The sequence below is a fragment of the Acanthaster planci genome, linkage group LG07 (genome assembly GCF_054643075.1).
Source record: "Acanthaster planci isolate LZ-2023a linkage group LG07, COTS_SCS, whole genome shotgun sequence".
In the NCBI taxonomy this organism is placed as follows: Eukaryota; Metazoa; Echinodermata; class Asteroidea; order Valvatida; family Acanthasteridae; genus Acanthaster; species Acanthaster planci.
This window is the reverse complement of record NC_141783.1, coordinates 13,010,488-13,034,004: the sequence shown is the minus strand read 5'-3', so window position 1 is coordinate 13,034,004 and position 23,517 is coordinate 13,010,488. Positions and strand designations below refer to the sequence as shown.

Genomic DNA, 23,517 nt, shown 5'->3' with positions numbered 1-23,517 from the left:
CACAGATAATTTGCACATATTTGGTAACAGAAAGTGCATTTTCCCCATAAGTGCAGTTTTCAAGAAGTTGTCAAACAGTGAAAACTTGAGTTCAGCTGATAGGAATTTTGTTGAATAACTTGGTCGAGCTGGACCGTTTTCATGACAGGCACCAATCTTCAACCGTTTGTCACTGAAGTCTACTGTCATAGAAAAATCTCATATTTTGTTAATGTTGATGATATTCACATAATGTGCTTTTGCCCCTTATAGCCATCAATGAGTGTGCAAGTAGTCCCTGTCAGAACAGTGGGACGTGCACCGATGGCGACAGCTCGTACACATGCACCTGTGTCTCTGGCTTTGAAGGAACACACTGTGAGACTGGTGAGTATTCTTGACAATGGTGACTGTCACTATCATGTTTAATAACATCTTCACACTCCTTCAAATTAGTGCAGCGGCACTTCCCTTGATCTCCATCTCTGTGACTCTGCTTTAAATCCCGTCCAGGCCAATGTGTGGATTGGGTTCTCGGTTCCTACCCAATTTTCCTCCATTCTCTAAAACTGAACAGTTTTCATTGTCTTTCCCAACCAGGACCCACGGGGAAACAATTTATGACTGATGAGGCATCGAAATATTTAGCTTAGTGTCAGGTACCTATCATCGGACAACAGTTTCCATTTATCATTTGAAAATTAAAAAACAAAGGATGAAAGGGGTACCAGTCTTTCCCATTCGGCTAATTTTCTTTTAGCTTAGTATCTTGCACTGAAACACTGATAATTTATGTGTATATGAGATCTTTCTAATTTTTTTCTTTTCTGGACAGATATTGACGAGTGCGCTAGCAACCCTTGCAGTAATGGAGCCACCTGCATGGATCAGATCAACAGGTACAGGTGTCTGTGTGCCCCAGGCTGGACAGGAGTCAGATGTACTACAAGTAAGGGTCCTCCCACAGTAAAGTATAATGTACCTGAATGATCACCAGACAGTAAAGGGGGAAAAAAGTTGTTCATTTGAATAGTTGTAAAAGGATGAGATTTAAGATGCAATTTCATTTTCTTGCTAAGCAGTTAGCTGTGCTGCAACAGACCCTCTATACTTTCGCAAAAAGTATTCTGCTCAGTAAAAGGAAAACTGACTCCAGGGTAGGGTTGGTTTGAAAGGGTGATGCAAATGCATTCACCATGTGCACACAACCTTTGTTTTTTTACATTTTCATCTTTATAGAAACACAGTCAGGTGTAGCACATGTAGGGTTGTACCAAATATCCAAATATATTTTTTTGATCGATTATCGAATATTATTTTCTGAATTTGAATATTTGAATACAAAATTCATGAAAAGGGAGAATTTTCTTTTGTTTTATATGAGAAAAATTGCAATATGAAGGCTTGTTTCAAGCAGATTCAAATGAAAAGTGACTGAAATCTTACGACTCAAAAATGAATTATTCATTAAAAAAGTTTCAAAGGAATAGACATTTTCAACAGGGCAAGAAGAATTGTTCGTCTCTTAAATCTTGCTAAATTGTGGCTGGAGATACTCGTAAATGTGAGAAGCTATTGTAGTGATTATAATGTACAATTGTGTGAGTTATTGCAACTGATTTTGTGTATTGTTTAATCATAAACAATCTGTCGGTCGGTAAGATGGAATATTTGGATGTTCGATCGAATTGAAGTGAATTCAATTCAAGTTTAAATAGTGAATTATTCAAATGGAATAATAAGCTCTAAGCACGTGTTTCCAATATATAACTCAGTGCCCAAGATATTCAATAACCTCTTCAAAATGACACAGATGGCCCCAAACTGACAAGTGGTTTGGTTCTCTTTCGATGATCTTTAGGTAGACTTGGTCCGATAGACTTTGCCCTTTCACTAAATGTAGCAGAACACAAGCTCAAAATGCATGAAAAATTGTACACAGTGTAAACCAATTTACTGTAGCGAATGTAAACTTTCCTGGCAGACATTGATGAATGTGCGCTGAATCCATGCATCAATGGGGGTGCCTGTGATGATCTCGTCAATGGATACCAGTGTAGATGTCCAGCAGGCTGGCAGGGTATGAACTGCAATGAAGGTAAAGTCAACAACAGTGGACACCACTTTTTGTCTTTCCTTTTTTTATAGTTAAAAGGTTTCCAAAGAAATGACCACAACAAAAATTTTATTTTAATTTTGGTAACTGTGTTGCGAAGTGACAAAATCCTTGTCTATATATAATATTTCACTTCATGGTAGGGTACCAAATATAAAAATTCATTGGGTGATGAATGATTTGATTCATGTACATGTACTGGAGTCAACTGTAGTTCACTTACTGTCCTGTTATGGGTACTCCAGAAATTAGGGGTCCAAAAGTGTGACATTTTTGTGTCCCTGTTATATCTGACCTTTTTTGTTTGACACAGAAATATCTCCAGAATTGATTTCAAACTATTGCTACTAGTTTGGCAAATAATTTGCATTAATTCATCACTCTTGGAAATTAGGAAATGTGTTCTGAACTTACAGAATCATATGTCAATTTTGACTGGGACATGAAAAAAATGGACCCCTCATTTCTGGAATCACCCTAATCTTTTGTGTCAATGTGCACTGATGTCGTTTCTTTTCAGATGTGGATGAATGCGAGGCAATGCCGTGTCAAAATGGAGCATTCTGTATCAACGGTCGCAACATGTACACTTGCTCCTGCGAGGCGGGCTACACTGGAGCCAATTGTGACATTGGTAGGTGAAGACAGGCCATAATAAAAGAAACTTCTGGGGGCTCACGATGCTGAAAGGAGATTAATTTATGCCTAGCAAATGTAGCATAATTTTTATTCATCACTGGTGTTCAGATGAGTCTTTATCCCTCAGTTTGTTGGATCGAGTACATCCACAGAACGGACTCAAACTGTAATTTTTGGATTTCTGCATGGGATTTGATTTTATAATTACTGCTTCTCACGTTGGTTTTCAGACATCAATGAATGCGGCAGTTTCCCTTGCCAGAATGGTGGCACTTGCCAAGATAGAGTCAACTCCTATGACTGTCAGTGCCGTACAGGATATTCTGGCTTTAACTGCCAGATAGGTATGTGGATCACTAATGTTTGATGCATGAATCTAGTGGGAAATGTGGTACCAACCTGTTAGCTATGGTGTATACAGAGGGGCAAGTAATTGCAACTTGAGTGATACAGGTGTGTGAGCTTTCTGTAGTGGTGTATATAGATGAGGACCACATAAAATAATTGGTTAGATTATTTTTGATACTGTAAGGGAGTGACAGGACTAACCTCTAAGAAGGGTGGTTCAAAAGGGTAACTCAGCTATCAATGGTACAGCAGTAATCAAAGTGTGATGAACAGTTAAACAGTTCAACTGTCGGGCTGAGCTGAGGTACTGGCAGTTATCAATGATAGGACACGGACTGTAGATCTTGGGAGCAGGATCAACTTGGATAAGGAAATGACTTGGAAAATCATTGGTAAACAGTGATGATATTTTGAGAATATGAATCTGGAAGACGGGTAGAACTATCAGTGATGTAGATGAAAAGTGAAAATTCAGTACTAGTATGGATAGAAATTTAAGCAAAAACCATGTTTGTTGTGAATGAACTAAGCTATTATCCATGGCACATAACTGAAATTACTCAAGGGACTTGTGCAAGGATACTGTTATTTTTAATATTGCTCTTGAATGGCCACGTTTCCCGTTCATAAAAAGACTGTGACATTCTTATGTCACTCAAATGTTACCTCTTAAATCATTTGAAACACTGAACAGGACAGAGCACCTCTAGAGGCTCTCATGTCTCCTCAATGACCCAGAACAACGTTGTGAGGATGAAATTGATTACTGGTAGGATAAGTCAAGAAAAGTTTTGTGATTACATGCATGTGAAAAACGCACCCCTAATTCCCTCAAGGGGGCATGTGATCCAGTTTTGCCCCATGATTTTGTATTGCCTGTAAGCCATGATTCCTTGAGCCCTATTTGAACAAAAAAACTTGGGGTTCCTGCCACAGATATCAACGAGTGTGCATCCAATCCATGCATCAACGGAGCATGCAACAATTTGATTGGTTTGTACACATGCTCCTGCAACCCTGGCTGGATGGGTGAAAACTGTGATACAGGTAAACAGTCTATCAGTTCGGACATGGTATATTTCACAACTAAATACTTGCCCCCAGGCTAGAAAGTTTCTCCATTATCAGGAATTTTTAAAGAATTTTTCCATTTAGAAAGTTTGTGAAAACTATCAAGACCCCACAAGAAAAATCCCTTTGTGACATCAGGAAATTGTTTTAATTCAAAAGCCAAATTGGCCTACATGCTTATGGCATATTTCTCTGTTGAAATTTATGCTTCCTCGTGGATCCTTAGATCAGTCGTCCTCTCATAGCTCGCAAAAGAAAACATAAATGTAAACAAAGTGTAACATTATCAATATATAGACCTATTGTTTATGCTATAAATTTTTAATTTTTTTTGAAACATGAACCATAAAACATTAATGTTGATTTTATGAGATCCAACAATCTGCTATCTATCTGTAGTAAGCAAGGATGTTTTAACTGCTGATTTGTTTTGTTTGTCACCATTGATGGCTACATGTTTTCATTTATTGTTTTCATTCTTTCCCTACATTAGATATCAATGAGTGTGTAAGCAACCCGTGTCTGAACAGAGCCACCTGTGACAACCTCGTCAACAGCTACCGCTGCCAGTGTGCCCCGGGATGGACAGGACTGCGATGTGAAATAGGTGAGTTTTGCTGCTGACATTTCAAACCACTGAGCAGGATTAAGCCAAGCTCACAAAAATGTTCAACAAAAATTTCAGTATCAAGTAATTACGTGATATTTCTATTTCTGTGACTGGTGCTTCAAATATTTTACTCGACCTGTACACCTGTGAAGTGATATTTTCTGTAGATACATGGGAATTTCTCAGCAGGTGGTTTCATATACAACATTTTCCATTTTAGCCAAGACTAATCCTGTGCTTGCTAACTTACTTTTATGTGTTCTTTTTTGCCTTCTAGATATTGATGAGTGCACCTCCTCACCATGCCGCAACGGTGGGGCTTGTTCCAATCAGGAAAACCGCTATGAGTGCATCTGCCTCAGTGGTTTCATGGGCGACAACTGTGAAATTAGTATGTTCTGAGTTCAGTGGTCGTTTTGGACTGTCCGGCATTTTTTTTTGGCAAAAAAAATGCACAAAGCTCTTGATTTGTATCTTGAAAAACTGGAAGTAAAAGCCTGTCAATTCCATGACATGGTTGTACTCCATCTCTTTGCATATTTGTATTGGAATCCTTGGGTGTGGTGTATTTACCAGAAAGAATAAAATTGAAATCTTTGCCGCGCACTTCTAAAATGCAAGCTTCATTCGTGGACCTGTGATACATTTGTAGGCCTTGCAACATGTGCAGTTATTTTCAATGAACAGATTGAACGGTGAAGATAGAGATAATTACACTGTTTCCTGGTGGAGTGACGGAAAGCATTGTTTATTAGATTGCTGCGAGGGAATGTAACAATCCAACATGGCCAAGTCCCTAAAGCTAGGATTTCTATTTTAGCTGAAGTGGAACCCTTTCTCTTTCAAAAGCCTAGGTCAACAGATTCTTTATCACGGTTTATAATCTAATTTAGTCTACAGATACAAATTTATTTCAGTGTTGTTTTGCCTTTGTTGTAACCAATGCTTGCCTTCTCCATTTTCAGCCCTGGATAGGTGTGACAGCTCTCCTTGCCTGAACGACGGCTTGTGTTATAACGAAAACAGTGGCTACATCTGCACTTGCAAGGCTGGTTTCACTGGCAGAAATTGTGAAACAGGTAAAAGCAGGAATTTAGTTTGAAGTGCGTTATGTGTATGGGCTTTGTTTCATCGTGCCAGATGACGTTCAGGATTCCCAAAGCTCAAAGGATGTTTAAAACATCGGTACAGATTCTGTTTGCAGTACTAAGTGATGTTTCTTCTGTTTCCCACACGTCTGAGTTATTTCCACTGTTTTGGCACACACTACAATGTTCACAATTATGGGAGGGAAGGAGCAATGTGATTCTTCTTGTCTCCTTGGATGTTTAAAATAAATCGAGTTTCCAAAGTATTTTATGCATTCCTTGTTCTTAATTTATTCCATGTTTTCTCAGAACTTGCATTTTCAAACTTCTCATCTTCATATAGCCAGAACCTTCAATGTTTGCTGGAAGTAATTGAGAACAAAATGTAATGGAAAAACGCTTTTTGTTGACCTTTTACAGTGTTTGCCCTGAATTCAATTGCGTCACATTTGTCAGGATGTCAAGACTTGATTCTAGTTGTTTAATTTCTTGCTTTTTGTTTGTTCCAGAAATCATGGAGTGTGACCAGAACCCCTGTCGTTCGGGGGCCACCTGTATTGATGGCGTGAATTCCTTCACTTGTGTTTGCCCGCCTGGTTTCACTGGGTCAGTCTGCGATTTCAACATTGATGAGTGCGCCAGCCAGCCTTGTGAGAATAGCGCCATCTGCAGGGATGAGATAAATGGGTACAACTGCGCATGCCCAGATGGCTACACTGGATCACGCTGCGAAGTTGGTGAGTTTGTCAGCAACGTTGTTGAGTCATATTCGAAATCAATTTCACTACCACATATTGAACCCTGTGTGAACAAAGCTCAAGAACTTGGACATTGAATAGTAAATGCACAAAGGTAAAATTACAAAATTAAAGACTTCAGATTTACATTTACATTTACTTCAAACAGTACTCAAAAAGTTCCTGGTCAAGTACTTGTACTTGCAGAAATAGGTTACCAGCCAATGCTATTGTAATGTATATTGCTGTGACTGGTAGGAAATGTTTAATACTTGACTTGTAAAGATTCTTAGTTTACATGTAAACACCTGACCTGCAGTTTTTAATCAAATAATTGTGTATGACAGGCCTGGCATGAAATTAACTGTTGTTTCTTGGCATGTTGCAGATGTGAATGAATGTGCCACAAATCCATGTGACAATCAAGCCACGTGTGTCGAGAACCGGGGAATGGCAGGCTACCGCTGTTTCTGTCATCCAGGCTTCGAGGGCATCCACTGTGAAATTGGTAAGTATCACTCATTTGCTTGTCAGTCTCAGTTTTCATGGAAGCTTCGACAACCAAGTCTCAGGCATTCATTTCTCAGGTCATTGAGTTCAGAAAAACCTGCCCTTCCATGTTCCTAAGATAGTTTTGGTTGCATCCAAGGGCGCATTCACTGTGCCCCAGAGCTGTAATAAAAACCCACAAGCTTGAGGCTTTAATATCCCCAGAAGTCCACCATGTTGTAAATATTGTTTGCTTATGCACAGACATCAATGAGTGTTCATCCAACCCATGCATGAACGGTGGCATCTGCTATGATGGAATCAATGAGTTCACCTGCACATGTCCAACAGGCTGGACTGGAACCAGATGTGAAACCGGTAAGATATAGTATAATAATCATTGGTCACCTTGAAGGCGCGATGCATGCTTTTTCACACTTCAGTCAACTTTACAAATTGTGGAGATTTTTGCAGCCCCAAATGAAAACTTGTAAAATTCCTCAAACTGACCTTATCCACATTTGAAATATCTGCCCAGTTTAATTGTGTGTGTCACTCTCAATACTTGCGCATGTTGGAAAATGTTAGGTTTACAATTCTTTCAGATTGCATCATGAAACCATCAGTGTTAACTTTTCTGCCATCTTGATACAGGCAACAGTATTTTCCCAGCTTTATTGTTGGTCGCACTCCTGCCATCCTTGTGTGCAGGAGTGAACTCGTGTCTTGAATATTGCCATTAATTAATTGCCATAAAGTTGCCAGCATTGGTTAAATCCATTGTAGACAAAAATTTGTATTCAAATTTAATTAGTGAGTTTGCGTTTGAATTTTTTCCATGTTTTTTTCCATCTTCTCCCTCTTCTCTCCTTGATCCTCTTCCTAAATTCAACCCCCATCTGTCCCCACCAGCCATTGGCTGCAGGAACAACTTCACCGTCCCTGTGAATGGCAAGATTGAACTGCACTCCCCCAACTACCCCTCCAACTACCGTAACTTGGAGGAGTGCCGCTGGTTCATCCACAGCGGGTCCCCCGGCCGCACCCTGACCGTCCAGGTCCTGGACTTTGTCACGGAGAATCGCTATGACACCCTGAAGGTTGGGCTAGGAGACAACATCGTGGACCAGGGCACGCTGCAGATTGAGGCCTCCGGGAACTCCAGGCCACAAGGCTTTGACACCACCAGCAGCACGATGTGGATCACATTCTTCACCGACGGGGAGAAAACAGAGAGAGGCTTCTCCATCGAAATATTGGATGAGGGTTACACAGGTAGGCAATTCCATTCAAAAGTGGATTGTGTCATCTAATTAACGAGCTCACTATTATTTGTCATTCTTAATTTGTTAACCGAGAATAATTTTCATGAAAAATATGAAAGTAGACATTATAGTTAATGAAGACATATCTTCACTTTCTTTTTTGAAAACATTTTGTGTGTGATTTGAATGAAGATTTGAATTAAGTTGTTAAATCAACTGACAGCTTTCCCTTGTACTTTATTGATGTTTTCCTGAGGATGAGAATGTAATTTAGTAATGGTTGAGTGAAACTTTCATTCGCAAGGTGACATTTATCACAAAACATCACATGGTCAGCTGCACTATGAAATGATGAGCATTTAATATTCTTGCCACATGGCAAAGAGGTGTATGGTACATAGACTTTGGGCACAAGATGCATCACCATACTGTGCATGATTCCTCAATCTTGATACCACCCAAAAACAGATTTGAGCTTGTTACAAAAACTATGAAAAGAAAAAAGTTTCTAAGATCAACATATGTCAGTAAAACACAACCGCACTCTATCAATACTCTGTAAACTTGACAATTTTAGAAGACATTGTTCCTGTGTAAAATACCACTGAGGAGAGACGATGTGAATAATTCAGAGTTACAGTTTTAAGAATGAGACTATAGATCCCGGCATCCCAGTGTCATGTACACTGTAGGTACCAAACAAGTATATGCCATGGCTTCTTTGGCACACTCTTGACTAGAACAGTGGTGGATTTAGCTTCTCAGCCACATTAAGCCACCGTCTTGTGATTTGTGTGCTGCAGATGTGCGACCCTGCGACAGGCTGCCTTGCATCAACAATGGCACCTGCTCCAACATGGGAAATGGCCTGTTCACGTGTACCTGCACTCAGTACTGGACTGGTGACAACTGCCAAACACCAACAGGTAGGCAACAATAGGAGTCAGGACAGTTTTGTGGGGCACTTGCCATAATGAATCTAGGGATAGCAACATGCATTCCCCTGTCAATCTCTGCTTTTTGGGGAAGCCAGAAGAGAACCAAAAAAATCAAAGAATCTTTAAATTCATCCACTTTTTAATCCGTTTTCTCCTGAAGCATTTTGGTCAACAGCACACAGCTGCCACAGTTGTAGTTTTTGCCAAGGAGTGGTGGCAAATTGTGGCAGACCATCAGTACAAAAATAATACGATTGACAAACTGTTGCAAAAGCTAACATAGTTATTTAATCACCAGTTGCTAAATGATAGCACCTTTTTCTTGAACAGTGATGGAGCAGATTAAGTGCGTTGTGACGCAAAAACCTGTTACCACCCAATGGTTGAACTGTCTGCAAACTTGGACCGCCCTTACAAAGTGGTAGGCAGTCAGAAAAAGGTCTGTGACTGTCTTTTATGTGTATTTGATTCCTGTCTTCAGAGTTGAACAAATGTGGCAATAACCCGTGCCGGAATGGTGCACCATGCACAAACTCTGGAATGGACTACTCCTGCGAATGCCCAGTAGGCTACGTCGGCAAAGACTGTGAACAAGGTAGGGTTGCAGCAATCCTTTCTGCCAAATTCCTTGCCTTTAATCTTTGAACACTGGATTCGAATTCCTGCAAGAATAACACGTCAATATGAATTTTGGTTCTTACCTGACTCTGTATAGGTTCTACGAAAAATTCTTCTGGGGTTTTTCCTGCCCTCTATGTATCTCAGATCCAGATCTCAATGCCCCATCACCTTTCAGTATCCTTTTCACATTGTAGATATCAATGAGTGCCAGTCTGGGCCATGCATAAATGGGGGCACCTGTGTTGACCTCGTGGGCCATTTCACCTGTGTCTGTCCACCTGACCATGTAGGAGACACCTGCGAGAATGGTAAGATTGGCAAATCACAAATGGAAAGTAGTTTGTAGAAAAGCATGGAGGTCTGCTTGCCTGCTATGCTGAAAGTAAGGCAGAGAGCCAGTCTCTACCTTATTTATTTGATCCCAGTTTGCTCCTTGGGGGAAGTGTTCAGTTCAAGTGCACTGATTTCAGATGACATCAAACATACTAATCTCAACTACAATTAATTCAAAATGGCAACTCCAACCACTCTTAACATAGCCGAATCCCAACCCAAGCCAACCCAACCAAAACATGTGACCCAGTCCTGGCAAATGACCAAACCTAAACTGTCTTAAGCAATAACCCAACTAGACCCCAAGCAAACAATATGAACAGTCCATCCAAGCCTAAACTCGCATTCCTAACCAAGACTTGTAACATATTATTACTGACACAAATCTGACTTACTCTCTGCATGGCCTGATTTCAGCTCCCCAGCCTGCTCCCTGTGACATCGACTATTGTCAGGGTAATGGTATGTGCACCTACTTCAATGACACCTACAAGTGCACCTGTGGGGCTGGGTACGGTGGCAAATACTGCGAAATCGGTGAGTTGGGTAAATTGTAAGCTGTCGAATTGATATCCTGTGAAAAATTCAGAGGATGGTTAACACCATCCCCAGATTTTTTTTCTTGGGAATGCTTACTCTGTTTTGTACTAAGTTACAGAAGACAGGGTTGTTCTGAATTTAACAGTCCTCAATTGCAAGCTCGCTGCTTCAGCTTCTATGGAGCGTTAGGACAGACCCTGATTCAAATTCACATTTATATTTTGAAAGAGGAACGATCAAGGGAACTTACACAGCTGGGCACAAAGGCCTATTGGGCCTGCCTAAAGCCAAGCATATAGCTTGACCATAGTAGAATACCTGACTATTCCAATATTTAGAATACCAGTGACAAAGTTTCGGAGTGCCAACCATGCCACTTCAGAGCTGATGATTTGTGGTTTCATTCCAGGAAAAATATTAGGCAAGTTCAAATCAGTGACAAATAGTCAAACATTGGTCAATTTTGACTGGTTACCTGTTGCATTAAATGTATATCGGGCATCAGGGAAAATCAACCAGTGGTTAACAAATTGCCGCTGATCGAACTTGTCCATTGTTGACTCCAACTGCACAAGGATGTACATTTATCACACGGTAATCCACATAACTCACATGGGATCATAACTGACATGAGATCATAACGGACATGCTGTCCTTGCTACTGTATGTAGAATTTTAATTTTGTTGATTTTGTTTCCTCCTTCCAGATAATGACCCCTGTCGTCTTGCCCCTTGCCTTAACCAAGGCACCTGTGTCAATGTCACTGGGGGTCAGGGCGGACATAACAGCTATGTCTGTGAGTGCCGTGACGGTTTCATTGGAACCCACTGCGAAATCCAAGGTAAAAGGGGAAGAGCCATGTCACCATTGCCAACTTACAGAGAGTCTCTAATCCTCAGTGCCATACTTGAAACTTATCTACAATAGAGAACGGTTTGAGTGTCTCTGTTGCCATCAGATTACATAGATTACAATGCTTTCAGAATACGCCAAAAAAAGATGTCTTCTGTGCATAAACCTAGTTAATGATGGTCAAATGTTACCTTCACTCAATATGAGAGCACCTAAAGTAATAACATAACAATGCAGCTCTTGTGACTGTCAGAGCAAAGCGCACAGAGCACTTGCACCTGTATCGTGCTCACTGCACTGGCTTTCCATTCCTCAGAGAATTCAAAGAAAAATTATTCTCTCATAGAAAGCAAAAGTCACCACTGTCTACCTTAAAACAGCTCATTCTGGCCAAAGGTTTCAGCATAATCCATCAAGTTTCTAATAACTCTCCAATGTACATTTGCAACTTGTGCCAACACACCTTACAGTTAGTGGGTGTTTGCAGTGGCTTCAACTACCCCCACTCTTGAATAGCTTCCCGCTGCACCACTCACCTCTGCACTCACCACTCATACGTTCTTCAAACACTCAGCTCAAAATGTACACTTATTTATTCACACTGGCGAGAGTCTTTTGAAATACCGATAGAAAGTGCCATGTCATTGTAATTTATTCATTTATTGTTATAAAGTGTAAATACTGAGTTCTTTCTCATCTGTATTGCAGAGACTACCAACTGCCTTTATGCCAACCCGTGTGCTACAGGAGCCACATGTATGCATTCTAAGGGGTCTTATACATGTACCTGTCCTGTGGGATTTACTGGACGGTTCTGCCAAACAAGTAAGTTGTGTAACAACCTAATGTCTTTGCTGAAGAGAATCATTTGTTTGGGAGGTAAACAAGCATCCTGTGTGTTGACTTCAGTGGTGTCTGGTCTCCCATCTCAGTGTGGCTTTACCTCTGTTGTTGCTTCAATGCTTGCTACCTTTCAAGTTGATAGTTGATATCTTGTGCCTATGATTCACCAGGTTCTAATAATTTGTCGGTTTCACCACGAAGTGACGTTTAGGATAGTTTGGGTGCACCACGAACGCGAAGTGACGTACTATCATAATGTTTGGACACACGATACGTCAGTTCATGATGCAACAACTGTCCATGATGCATCACTTCATGGTGAAACCGACAAATTCATTCCTCTCTGTTAACAAGCAGTGACCATGCAAAGACCATGTATTTGGAAGTCTCGCTCAATATATTACGGCAAAACTTTTGAGAAATGTAAAATTCAGAGACAGCTACTAAATGATGACTACAGTGACCTGAAATAAACGAATCTAATCAAATAAGAGGGCCTCAATTCACTCCAAGTAGAATCCTTTTCAAAAGCAAAATGACGGGGTGAGAGCAACAGACAATTGAGCAAGGAATTTCACCGTCTCAAATCTTCAGCATATTCTAAACATTTTAATAAGATTGAATCAGTTTTTCTGCAGCAATGTCAACCAATCTCCACTTGCCTCTTGATCACATTAATTGCCCCCTTAGCTTTCCAAGTCTTTCAAGACTTATTAAACTAATGTTAAGATTTGTATGGTTAATATTGGTGACTATATACTTTGTTCCCTACTTTTGTCTTCTTTTGTAGTGAGGGTTGTTTTGTCTTTTTAGGGGTTTGCCTAATCTATTTTTGCTACCAAAAACCATTTTTTTTCTCATCTTTTGTCTCATTGATATCATTTAAATCCAGACATTGATGACTGTGCTGTCATGTCCAACCCCTGCAATGGCAATGGCGTCTGCATTGACAGAGTCAACGACTATGATTGTGAATGTAACAGTGGTTTCAATGGACAACGTTGTGAAAATGGTAAAGTGACATTTAAATGGCCAGTGCTGTTAAACTCAAGTTTTTGACGTTGATGTGATTTTTTTTCTGAGAATATCAGGAATTTGTTGTTGAATTTCTGAAATTTGTGAGACATTTTCAAAGACTTTTTTGAGACATTACTCACTGTAATTGTGTTCACTTAGTTATTAAAACCTCATCTTAACCCGTAAAAATGCGTAAAAGCAGGGATTGATCTCTGGGTTAGAACAGAGAGCTGGCTAGTCAGACTCGCTTTATGGCAGGTTTTACTGCAACAAGAACATCCAAAATCAGTCATAAGACACAGAAAAGAAAAGAGACTGATTTGGCAATTGGAATTTGGAAGCCATTACTACAGTGGCATCGTACATCTTCAACTAACTTTGATTGTTACTTGCCAAATCCGTGCATACCTGAGGTTTAAGAACGGGTTGCAAAGGAGGCTTATAAACCAACCAGACAGTTTGAGGAATTGTCGTGGTGTACAGCAGACCTCAGAAGAGGCTTAGGTCACCATTATTCAATGCAACAGTCCCTGAGCTATTCACACTTTGACAAGAGTGGACACGAATGAGATTTTGAAATGTCAAATTAAACATTCATGATTTGTGTGGTCATATTTGCCTCACGTTTAAATTTGCCTGAAGCCTGAGCGGGCCTCAAGACACCAAAGGATTGTACAAAAGTATATGTCATTAAATTTTCTGGAAGTGCAGCAGAGTCTTGGTCACCCATCTGCAAACCAGGCTGGTGAGTATTTAAATTTTCAGGGTGCAAGGCAAATCCCCAGAAAAACTCCAACAAAAATGTACGTAAGGTCAATTTGACAATTTAAACTTTCCTGATGCTGCATCTCTAACACCAAAGATTATCTCTTCAATTGACAGATATCAACGAGTGCCTGCCCAACCCTTGCCTGAATGGTGGAAGGTGCACAAATGGCAAAAACACCTTCGTCTGTAAGTGCGCAGAGGGCTTTGGTGGTCATGACTGTAGTGTAGTAGGTAAGTGAGAAAAGACTCTGAAAGTTTCTTTTTACGCTTTTGGATTTCCTTGTAAACTAAGCGTTAAGTTTGACTATTTTCATGGTAAATTAAATGTTTAACTTTTTCATAGCTTATGGACCACTAAATTCTGTAGATTAAGAATTATGTATCCTGTGATGTTGAACACTCGGGATAGATGATTTTCATTTCTGAACAGAAATTGATGTGATTTCTAATATTATCTAAAAGAAAGGAAAAAGATTGACCCGAAAATATTTGTATCATTTGAAGCACATACATTTGAATGGATGATTTTTAAATTCAAAGTTTTATGAAATCTGAAAAGTGACCATTTTTGCATTTTAGCCATTTTAAGATATTTTTTTTGTGTGTTGCCAAATAGAACAAAGCAAAAAGCCCAAAGCACCTTGTGGCATTTGACTGTAATGAGTATCCTCTGCTTGTTTAACCAATAGCCAAACCTTTGGCCTCAGACCCATTCTATACATGGATGGGCAATCAGATCAGCCTGTCACCATGGGTTATCGGCATCCTGGCGGCCCTGGTCATCCTCATCATCTTCCTCGTCCTCATGTTACTCGTTCGAGGACGGCGCACACAAAGGTGAGTCAATTTTGCTGAGAGAACTGGTTTACAAATTACCTACACTTTTCATCAGTATGTGCACAAAAGCTGCAATATCAACTGCAACCTTACTAGAACAATGCATCTATGGCTAGTGAATGCATGTCTAAGTTAGTGCACAAGTTTCATATTTTACCATAGTAGGACTGTATAACTCGAGGCAAACCAATTTGGGTCTGCATTAATGTTTAAAGAATTTGATTATAATAGTTTTCTGTGCAGCAACATCGAGTTCTCACTTACCTTTGACTTCTTTCTGATACAATTCCAGACAGCACTTTAACGTTTTTTATGGCCCGTGTGTGCAATAAATATGAAACAAGTTAGCTGGCGCTTTGTTCAGCAAGCAGTGTCAAAGAAATAGCTTTGAAAGCTCCAAGGGATCTTTAGCAGCCCCACCATATTGTATGGTTTTTGTCCTTCATGTGTGCTGACATTAGGGGAGGGGTATCAGAGGGAGTGGGAGGGTTTGCAGTGGTTGAGCTGAAGTAGAGTTGTAAGGGTTTTTCATGCCATTGACCATACCTCTGAGTGCATACAAAGCGTTCATTTTCACGGCTATAAGCATCGGCTTGTAAGCACTTGACATCATCAGACTCATCAAACTTGCACTGATAAAAGTTACACAGAGGGCAAGTAGTTGCTTGCTTCAACATTCCCTGGTAACGGTGCTTAAACCTTTGAACCAAGATGAGTTTTTAGAGTGCATCAAAATAGGCAATAATGCTCTCAGATATTCCCCATGAAATCGCATTTTGTCATTCCATTCTCTTTCATCTGCATCTTCTTTTCTTCACACCTTGCACTGAAATCTTCCTCCCTGGTAATTTACCAGACAGCACCTGAGGTAAGTTCATCAAGTCCTGTCCCACACACAACATCCAGTCCCAGGTTTCCCCCTCCTGTTTCTGTGCACTTCATTTCATCTCATTTCACGATAGACGGATCATTGTCATCATCATCATCATAATCATATCACAAATAACCTTTTTAGGTATTACTACTGCGAAGGGAACTTTCAGCATGGGATAAATGCACACCGGTCAATAGAGGCAGTCGAAGCTGTATCAACAATCTTAAATGTTGAAGCCTCCCCCCAAAAAAGATGGAAGAAGAGTTTGAACAGTTGAGTTTCGGCGACTGTGTACGAACTTCACCATTCAAACCATTCATCAGATTTTGATTCTGTACTGACAGGATAGCTGGCTTATTCTCCCCCACCCCCCCCCAAAAAAATCATTAGATTTTGGTGTAACCACATGCAGTGGAAATACTGAACAAGCTTAATGGGCCCAAATCAATGATACTGACCGGTCTCTTTCTGTTATTAACTGTGGGCTTGGTATCATTACCAACTGACTGATATTTACTGATGAGATTTTTGTGTTGTCTACAGAGTCCTACAAGATACCTGACCTACTAGTACTTGGGCATCTCTCTCTCTTTGGCATTTTGAACACAGTGCCGATGTATTTTTCTGTATTAAAGCCACCCATTCCACTCCTGTGTTATAGAAGTGAAAAATTTAAATTAAGTGAAGAGCAAATTCTGAAACAGAATTGGATTTCAATCCTCTCATCATTAAAGCACCGTGTATACCCAGTGTGTGGCATTTGCTTTGACCCAGTCCCTTTGCTTTTACATTGCATCAAAATGTTCTAAGACTGTCTACAAAATAAATGAAAATAAAAGATCTCTAAGGAGTATGGTTATAAGACACTGAAACATGAAACCTCAGGTTTGTAAGCTGAATTGTTTACAAATTTTTAAGTCTTGACGAGGATTCAAAATGATTTCTTCCCCATACATCTTTTTTCGAAAAAAAAATACAAAATAAAAAATGGGTGCAAAAATATAAGAACTATAAGGATAAAACCAGTTTTTACATTAACCAGCCACAAGCCTCATTAAGACCTTGTAATGTTCCAAAGATCTTATGAGGTTGGGATCAGTCTGTATCTGCAGGTGCTACTTCATAGTTAGATTACACCAGTGAAGGCTGAGTCAGGCCCACCTTAGGTGGTCCTTGTTGCAAGGTTTTTATCTCTTTTGTCTCCATTATTTTGACAATAGTATGATAAATATAACCATACAATTTATTTTGTAAATAACACTGGCAAGACATCAAGAGAGAAACTACTAAGATGCCATTACTTCTCCTGGACATCAAACCTGTTTCCCCTCTTGAATTCTTTTATGGTCAGAGAAATTTACTTTCCCTGTTAATATTAGTCCTGACATCAGTTTTTCAGGGCAAGATTTTCATGGGTTGTCACCAGCTTTCTCAATGCAGTCAATCAAATCATAATGAGGAGAAGATTTACTTTTTTATCTCTGTGAAATAAGTGGCATCAATCAAATGATGCAAAATTTCATTTTATTCTGAAAAATTCCATTTAGGATTTTATCATAGCTTCTTCTTATTAAGACTTTTCTGTCTCCAAAGACGGTATCTCATCTGTGAAAAAGTGTCTGCATTTTTGTTTACTTTTGTTTTTCTTTTAAATTGTTCAGGGTTAGAATTGCAAAGATATGTTGGAAGTTACCTTCACTACCCCGGTCTTTGTAACTCCATTTATTTTATGTCGACTTTTTCCGTGTAATTTACATCCCATTTCCTCTGTTGTCATCTCCATTCAACCCATTTTTGTACCATCTTGTGTCGTTTTAAGCCATTGTGGGCATCATGCTACTGTTGTCTCTTATTTGATTTCTTCGAAATCGAAATTCCCAATCTGCAAGGTACAAGCTCAATTTTCTTATGTAACCCATCATTGTCCTTAGCCTGTATCAAATAAACAGAGCTTTCAGCAACATGCTGTTCAATTCAGCACTGAATGCTGAGTGAACTCATAACTTCATATTTTGGGTTGATATGTCCCAATTTTGCAGGAAGCAATGGCAGCAGAACAATTTTCAAAGTCTAACCCATTATAGGACTTGCAAAACATGTTGGGAGTGTGCTCCCCAATTGAAAACAAAAGGATGGCCACTGGACCTCTTGATCCCCCACTTTTGCTGCCAGTGCCAAGAAGTACAGAAATGTTTGCCCTTTTGGTTAATTAAATCGCTGGAATTCGGCAGAAAGATTTATACCAGGCAAGATATGGGATGGAGGGGTACCCCCCTACCTGTCCAATCCCTGCACACACTCTAGACTATTGTTACCTAACACATCCCCCCTAGAAGTCTGTAAAGAATTCGTGAGATTCTGATAAAACAATGACCAACACAAAGGTGGGGGGGGGATTCTCTCCGTCCCATATCTTGCTTCAAATGGAAAGATTCCAGAGGTTTTGTGGAAAAACCACACAAGTTAGGGTCTCTTGTAATAAATGCTCATTCATCATAACAGACTAGACAAAGGAGCAGATTCCACAACATTATGCTGTCCTCATTGTGACTGTAACGATAACCCTGATAAATTAACATCACAGTCGGATGTCTAGGTGTAAATCAGTCTTCAAAATAATCGGTGTGCTTTTGTGGGGTCTTTTATTAACAGCCATAATTTCCTTACAATTTTTATTGGGCCTATGCGTTAATACAATGCTTCTGTGTGTTTTTTTTTTAGCTCCAACTGTCCTCAGGTTTGAAAGGGGTGTCATATGTTGGGAATATGGCCATAGAAGGACTTTGTTGTACGAGGCCCCCTCCACCCATTGTTTTTTTGTTTTTTTGGTTTTTTTTATAATTATCTATATGGAAATGCTTTTTGCTTCTTTTTTTTCTGAAGTGGTTATTTACTCATTTAAAGGCAGAAACAGGCATGAAAAATACACCAAACTCGTCTGTTCTGCTTCATCTTCAGGTGGAGTGCCCCCTTTTCATGAATCCCAGGCACCCCCTCCCCTTTTTGTTAATTTTAGATCCACCACTAAGCAGTGACATATACAGCAGAAACTGAGAAAAATGACAGTTTTGTCAAATCTTTTGATGAATTGATTGGACCTTTCAGTTATATATTATACCAATGAAGTCATCACGTTACAAGTGCAATTCATAGGTATTCAATACAATTTCTTCAGGACATCACAGTCAGTGTTCTAAGCAGTCATAATGGGACATGGTTGTGGTGTTCTAAAATGTCAATGTCATCAACATTCAATTAAAAAAAAATGAACAATAGTTTTTCAGATTGACCTTCTTGACCCGTGTTAGTTTACAGAGGGATCGTCCGTTGCAGTGAGCTAGTTCAAACTTCAGTTCCTGACCCGCTAATTCACATATGGCTTACTTTTCTTCAAACTAATATCAATTCCGGAAACAACCGTGGGAAATCTAGCCACACTTAACAAATTCGAACTGGCAACTAGCTTTCTTCTTCTGTCTCCCTTACATTTGTCCTAACCTCCAATTAACCCCTGTTCCACACAGTGCCAAGTACGATACGGAACAGGCCCGAGAGGAGCGCAAGAAGGGGCTCTCCAACACCCAGATGGACGACCCTATACCCATTCTGGAGGATGGTGATTCCCAACCTTTGACGAGAGATACCAGGGAGAATGATTATGGCTTCATACCACCTGCTGGCCAGCGGTGAGTAGGTGCCTGGGACTCCATGCATGTGGAGCTGGGACCCTGTCCTGCTGCCGCCAAGCAGTAGTTGCATATGCCTGGCGCATTCATACCAAAAATAGCTGACTGCCTAGAGAAAATTATTGCATTGTGTTTTGGTTAGCAACATGTATCTACTTGTGCATACCAAATTTCTGAGTGTAGGCCTAGCTGCTCCCTGCTTAGCATGAAAAACTTGACAATCGAAATATCTTACTGTATAAAATGTTATCTAAATAACAGTATCTGATAGTTGACTGGATCGCAGCTAAATATTAGCTGAGCACATGACATTGCTTGATATAGTATTTCTGCTAAGCAACTTCACAATGTTAGGTTTTATTGTCTTCACAATAGGACAGATCTTTCTCTAGAAGGATTCATCCCGTAGAGAAGGATTACCTATCATTGGCTAAACCTGGCTCACTCTTGTCTGTCTTTCCGGGATAAAGGCATTGTCAAAATCACCAGTAGGAAGTTGTGCCATGGTGAAACCTTTTTAAAAATCTCTGACAAATGGAGCCAATATTTCCTCAACACGTATATTTGAAAGCCTCTCCTTTCACTTCTGTTTCACAACTTCCTTGTTTTATCTTGTCCAGGTCCACAGTTGCTGAAATTAACAGTTATGAGAATCCTTGGCCTCAGAGCACCGAGGACTTTTCCATGGATGAAAAGCTGCAGAAGACTCACCTGTGATCTATTGGGATTGCATGCTCTTGCCAGATAAGGGAAAACATTGAAACAAAATATCAGCCCCTTGCAACTTGTCAGTCTTTGGCCAATTAATACACAGTATTCGCTCATTAATATTTACACGGGATAGTCCATTTTGGTTTCATTGGATAGAAAGTAAGCTTATGGCTGGTATGTTAAGCAAATGTTTTGTATTAAAGAATCCTTAACATGTTTTAGTCTTTTTATTACAAAAAATGATTTATTTGCACTGATATTTGGGCTTCAATGCATGTGCCATTTTTTCATCATTACCAACAATTTTGTTATCAATTCAAGGTTGGAATTAAAATTTCAGGCACACTTTGAAAAGTGTCTTAATTGTATTTGTTCATCAATAGAAGAGCAATTGAAATATACACTTTTGACAGAATTGTAAAGAATTGGTGTAAAGTGCCAAATATTTGGCACTCTGACTTTGGATTACTTACCCGAAAAAAAGTCGTTGCTTAAGTACGTTTTTCCTTTCAGTTTCAAACGTTTCTCATGTTTAGATTCTTCATTAAAAAAACAAATCCTCTTCTATATTTAAGAATCTGAGCACTCAGATACTCAGGAAAAATGGTATTGATCATGGAGGCTTTGTTTGCATTTGTGTATTAAAGCATTTAAGAATTTCTCTGGCTGAAGCTCTTTTTATATAATAATTTTTGCACATTACCAAACTCTTTATAGCAATTTTTAATCAGACGTAAAGTTTAACATGACATGATTTTTATTGTTAAAATTACAAATGTATTTTAGTGCCATTTAAAGGTCACCCAAATTTAGGATTCTTAAGATTTCAGATGAGATTTAAAGATTACGTTTTAAAGCCATGAGAGTTTTGTTATTTTAAAATGATTTCACACCATGTGCAACTTGTCAGTCTTTGGCCAATTAATACACAGTATTCGCTCATTAATATTTACACGGGATAGTCCATTTTGGTTTCATTGGATAGAAAGTAAGCTTATGGCTGGTATGTTAAGCAAATGTTTTGTATTAAAGAATCCTTAACATGTTTTAGTCTTTTTATTACAAAAAATGATTTATTTGCACTGATATTTGGGCTTCAATGCATGTGCCATTTTTTCATCATTACCAACAATTTTGTTATCAATTCAAGGTTGGAATTAAAATTTCAGGCACACTTTGAAAAGTGTCTTAATTGTATTTGTTCATCAATAGAAGAGCAATTGAAATATACACTTTTGACAGAATTGTAAAGAATTGGTGTAAAGTGCCAAATATTTGGCACTCTGACTTTGGATTACTTACCCGAAAAAAAGTCGTTGCTTAAGTACGTTTTTCCTTTCAGTTTCAAACGTTTCTCATGTTTAGATTCTTCATTAAAAAAACAAATCCTCTTCTATATTTAAGAATCTGAGCACTCAGATACTCAGGAAAAATGGTATTGATCATGGAGGCTTTGTTTGCATTTGTGTATTAAAGCATTTAAGAATTTCTCTGGCTGAAGCTCTTTTTATATAATAATTTTTGCACATTACCAAACTCTTTATAGCAATTTTTAATCAGACGTAAAGTTTAACATGACATGATTTTTATTGTTAAAATTACAAATGTATTTTAGTGCCATTTAAAGGTCACCCAAATTTAGGATTCTTAAGATTTCAGATGAGATTTAAAGATTACGTTTTAAAGCCATGAGAGTTTTGTTATTTTAAAATGATTTCACACCATGTGGAAATTGTTGAAAAAGATATGCCACATAATTTCACTACCAACATGATATGTCTTTCAAATACAAGTAGATATTTTGACAAATTTTTGTCTTTAGCATTTTGGTGTGGAGATATCCTAGCTATGCAAACCTGTTTCTTGTATATCTGACTGGCTAAGGGCTTAGTATTCTTCAGTGTGACCTTTTTGTTTAAATTGCCAATACATTTACGTTAGATCCAAAAGAAAAAGTTTCGTGAGGTGTTCAGGGTATTTTGAAGTAGAAGTGGTACCCAGCATAGACAGGATATTTCCAGTATTTGCTTGGAAGCAACGTCGTGTATCTTGTGGTTGACAGTTTCCTGTTGACAGTTGTGGTGCCATAAACATAGAAAAGCAAATCAGTGCCTTTGTAAGTAGCACTTTTCTCACGTTTTTCTCAAAAGCAATAATCCAGATGGATTATGGAAATTTTACCACCTTTATTGTTTTTAGCATGTATTTGCCTGTAGGATTAATTACAGTTTTAGAAATGAACGACAACAGTCAGTTGCCCGTCTCTCATGACTGTAGTAACCGGACACTTGTAGCATGTATGCAAAACTCAAGAGTAATCCAATCAAATTAAAGTGCAGTCTCTGGTGTGTTGTGGATTTAAATGTTGAATTAAGCAAAATTGCTTAATTGCTTTTGCTTTATCTGTATATTTGTGGATCAATAAAGGAGAGTGAAAAATCAGATACTGTCATATTGAGAGGCTGTAATTTTATAGGCCTATATCCATTCACATTGCCTGAAATGCGTACATTTACCACAAGTGAGACTGGCCTGAAATATACGCACTGACACAAAACATATTTAAAAAAAAATTCATTTGGGAAATTAGATTTTTCCAAGTCGTAAATGGCAACATGCTCGTTGGTTTGTACACAGCTCATTGTTTGTCAGCAATGCTATTCATGATTGGATTGAAAAAAAAAAGGCGATCGTACTCCATGTCATCAATAAGGGAAAACTTTGAATCATTCAAAATGGGATGCCATTCACAGCTGACACAATTAAGCCTATTAACTCCTTGAATTTTATTGTGTACCGCAAGATCCATTTTGCATGTTGCTTTATCAATTTGTCCTTTGCTGTACATGCATGCCCCAGCCGAACGCGTTAGACCGTTGACGACCAGTATCCAATCAGAATCCTGTGCAGACAATAGAGCCAACCTAATCGGAATCTGCCCAGTCATGTACTTTGCGTACAACAGACCGGCTGTTGAATGTTACAGTTTTACCCCGAACCCTTCGTGTTCGTGGAGCTGAGTTGGACTCTCATCTATTGATGTGCGGCGCGGCAAATTTAAATAGGATGTTGACATCACGTGGCGACGCGATGTTGGATGGAATACAGTATGGTGCAGGTTGTGCAGGTATAAGTAACCAGACGGCGTTATGAA

General features: G+C 39.1%; 1 protein-coding gene across 2 annotated transcripts in view; it reads left to right on the top strand.

Moving 5' to 3' along the window:
* LOC110981809 (uncharacterized) overlaps window positions 1–21,264 on the top strand; it is a 57,135-nt gene extending 35,871 nt beyond the window's left edge. For both annotated transcript variants that reach the window (XM_087139422.1, XM_022239746.2), the window contains exons 36-59: window positions 253–366; window positions 815–928; window positions 1,964–2,077; window positions 2,616–2,729; window positions 2,965–3,078; window positions 4,019–4,129; window positions 4,647–4,760; window positions 5,041–5,154; window positions 5,729–5,842; window positions 6,361–6,588; window positions 6,977–7,096; window positions 7,342–7,455; window positions 7,990–8,352; window positions 9,146–9,268; window positions 9,762–9,875; window positions 10,096–10,209; window positions 10,652–10,771; window positions 11,482–11,616; window positions 12,336–12,452; window positions 13,363–13,482; window positions 14,370–14,486; window positions 14,945–15,092; window positions 19,491–19,652; window positions 20,273–21,264. In XM_087139422.1, coding sequence (XP_086995548.1) covers window positions 253–366; window positions 815–928; window positions 1,964–2,077; window positions 2,616–2,729; window positions 2,965–3,078; window positions 4,019–4,129; window positions 4,647–4,760; window positions 5,041–5,154; window positions 5,729–5,842; window positions 6,361–6,588; window positions 6,977–7,096; window positions 7,342–7,455; window positions 7,990–8,352; window positions 9,146–9,268; window positions 9,762–9,875; window positions 10,096–10,209; window positions 10,652–10,771; window positions 11,482–11,616; window positions 12,336–12,452; window positions 13,363–13,482; window positions 14,370–14,486; window positions 14,945–15,092; window positions 19,491–19,652; window positions 20,273–20,369 — 3,215 coding nt within the window. In that variant the 3' untranslated portion in view covers window positions 20,370–21,264. The remainder of the gene's footprint in view (window positions 1–252; window positions 367–814; window positions 929–1,963; window positions 2,078–2,615; window positions 2,730–2,964; window positions 3,079–4,018; window positions 4,130–4,646; window positions 4,761–5,040; window positions 5,155–5,728; window positions 5,843–6,360; window positions 6,589–6,976; window positions 7,097–7,341; window positions 7,456–7,989; window positions 8,353–9,145; window positions 9,269–9,761; window positions 9,876–10,095; window positions 10,210–10,651; window positions 10,772–11,481; window positions 11,617–12,335; window positions 12,453–13,362; window positions 13,483–14,369; window positions 14,487–14,944; window positions 15,093–19,490; window positions 19,653–20,272) is intronic.
* Window positions 21,265–23,517: the final 2,253 nt, after the last annotated feature.